The sequence below is a fragment of the Amphimedon queenslandica genome, unplaced genomic scaffold, assembly GCF_000090795.2.
Source record: "Amphimedon queenslandica unplaced genomic scaffold, v1.1 AMPQUscaffold_6023_Cont22015, whole genome shotgun sequence".
Taxonomy (NCBI): Eukaryota; Metazoa; Porifera; class Demospongiae; order Haplosclerida; family Niphatidae; genus Amphimedon; species Amphimedon queenslandica.
In genome coordinates this window covers 1-1788 of record NW_003553682.1, presented here as the reverse complement: position 1 = coordinate 1788, position 1788 = coordinate 1, and the positions used below count along the sequence as shown (strand labels likewise).

General features: G+C 33.6%; 1 protein-coding gene and 1 long non-coding RNA gene across 2 annotated transcripts; both read left to right on the top strand.

The window, feature by feature from the left end:
• The first annotated feature begins 888 nt into the window (after nucleotides 1–888).
• On the top strand, nucleotides 889–1162 carry LOC109592193 (uncharacterized). Its single transcript, XR_002190225.1, has 3 exons — nucleotides 889–946; nucleotides 989–1045; nucleotides 1096–1162. It is a non-coding gene; the product is annotated as an uncharacterized LOC109592193 (long non-coding RNA).
• A 97-nt stretch (nucleotides 1163–1259) lies between these two features.
• Nucleotides 1260–1780, top strand: LOC109592192 (UPF0668 protein C10orf76 homolog; the record flags this gene model as incomplete). The annotated part of the gene is made up of 4 exons (XM_020007715.1): nucleotides 1260–1288; nucleotides 1344–1454; nucleotides 1506–1551; nucleotides 1602–1780. Coding segments are annotated over exons 1-4 (363 nt in total), but the record flags the coding sequence as incomplete, so codon positions are not given.
• Nucleotides 1781–1788: the final 8 nt, after the last annotated feature.

The window sequence follows — 1788 nt, the reverse complement described above, 5'->3', positions numbered from 1 at the left end:
TAAGAGTTTGTATATCACAGATGAATGAATGAAATTAAAGATAGAAAGGACAATAGATACACATGTAAACAATCGTCAGAAATTAAAATAGATTAGTACTTACTGGCTATTGTGTTGTAAATAAGAGTTTAAGTATTACAGATGAATGAATCAAATTAAAGATAGAGAGGACAATAGATACACATGTAAACAATCGTCAGAAATTAAAATAGATTAGTACTTACTTTCTATTGTGTTGTAAATAAGAGTTTGTGTATCATAGATGAATGAATGAAATTAAAGATAGAAAGGACAATAGATACACATGTAAATAGTAGAAAGAGAATACTTACATGTGCTTTCTTCATAAAAGTTTGTAAAACTTTTATGAAGGAATCATTAATCAATCATAAAATGATAGAAAATAATTGATGAAATCATGATGAAATTTCTATGCCAGAAATGCCCCACCACCTTATTATAGGTATACATACATACCTAATAGAACAGTATCATGCACAGTATCTATAATACTGGTAGTATGCCTCAGTCAGCCTCACCCCCCGGGGAAATAAGTAAGAGGATCGCTATATTTGTGATTTATAAATTGCAACCTCTTTCCTATGGGGCTCTGTAGGCTGTACCTTACAATTACTGTTTCACTTTGTCAAGAAAACAAATGAAAGACTTGTCCCAATAAATGCATACTAATCTATGTGATACGTGGACAATTTGATCTTACACTTACTTCATCCTATAAACAAATAAGATAATAACGATAATGAATGATGATGATGATGATGATCTACCAGAATTTGAATCTTCTCTTCAGCTTTTTGTTCAGCCCTCGGTTCAGCCATTCTGCCAGACTGCCACGCCTAGGTTTAGATCAAGATAAAGTTCTTATTTCAAAATGGCGAAAATGCTAAGGGGGAAATTGATCACCTATTACGAGTTAATCCTACAAGTATAACTGCTAATAAAGCTATTAATTATTACTTTTATTTAGGGCAAAGACCCCTCATCAAGGAGAAGTGACTTCTGGGATGAATTTTTTCTACTAAAAGTAATAAAAAATAGTTCTTAATTCCTTCTCATTCCAGCCCTTTGTCACAGGCTAATGTAGAATTCTTAGAAGGAGCTATCATGACAATGTCTTTATCTAACCTTATGCAAATCAAAGTATATGCACACTAACTATCAATAACTTACTGTTAATAACTAGGCTAACATTAATAACTTGTTCATCCAGTGCTGTCGAATGCTTCAAACTGATGACAATATGATTAGAAATATCAATGCTTTGCAGGTTAAATAATTATTATCTGAAATAAATGCAATTGCTTCTCTCTCTCTCTTTTCAGACATTATGTGTATTAGTTCAGTCAATTTATCGTAAGCATTCATCTTCTGATTCCAGCATTGAAGTGGTTGACATCCTGATTGGTGTTGATGCTGCAGACTGTCAAATGAGAGTATGTTCTATTTTTAGTAACAGAAAGCGCTCTCTAACATTCTATTTTTAGAATCTCATAGAGTGCTTATGCAAATTTTTATCAGAGGAATATCCTGGTACTACATTATGCACTAATGCATATACCATCCTCTCTCTTCTCTTCCAGTTAGTGTAAAGAACTTGTGCCTCAAATTCATACTCATCATCCTAACCTCGATTGATAACATCAGTCAGAATGTCATGCTGGAATATTTCATGCTCAACAGCATATTTGAAGCTCTCGTGTCGACATTCTTTCATCCTGATGCTCGGGAGCACCATGGCTATGATGCAGCTGTTGCCCTAGCCCTGTT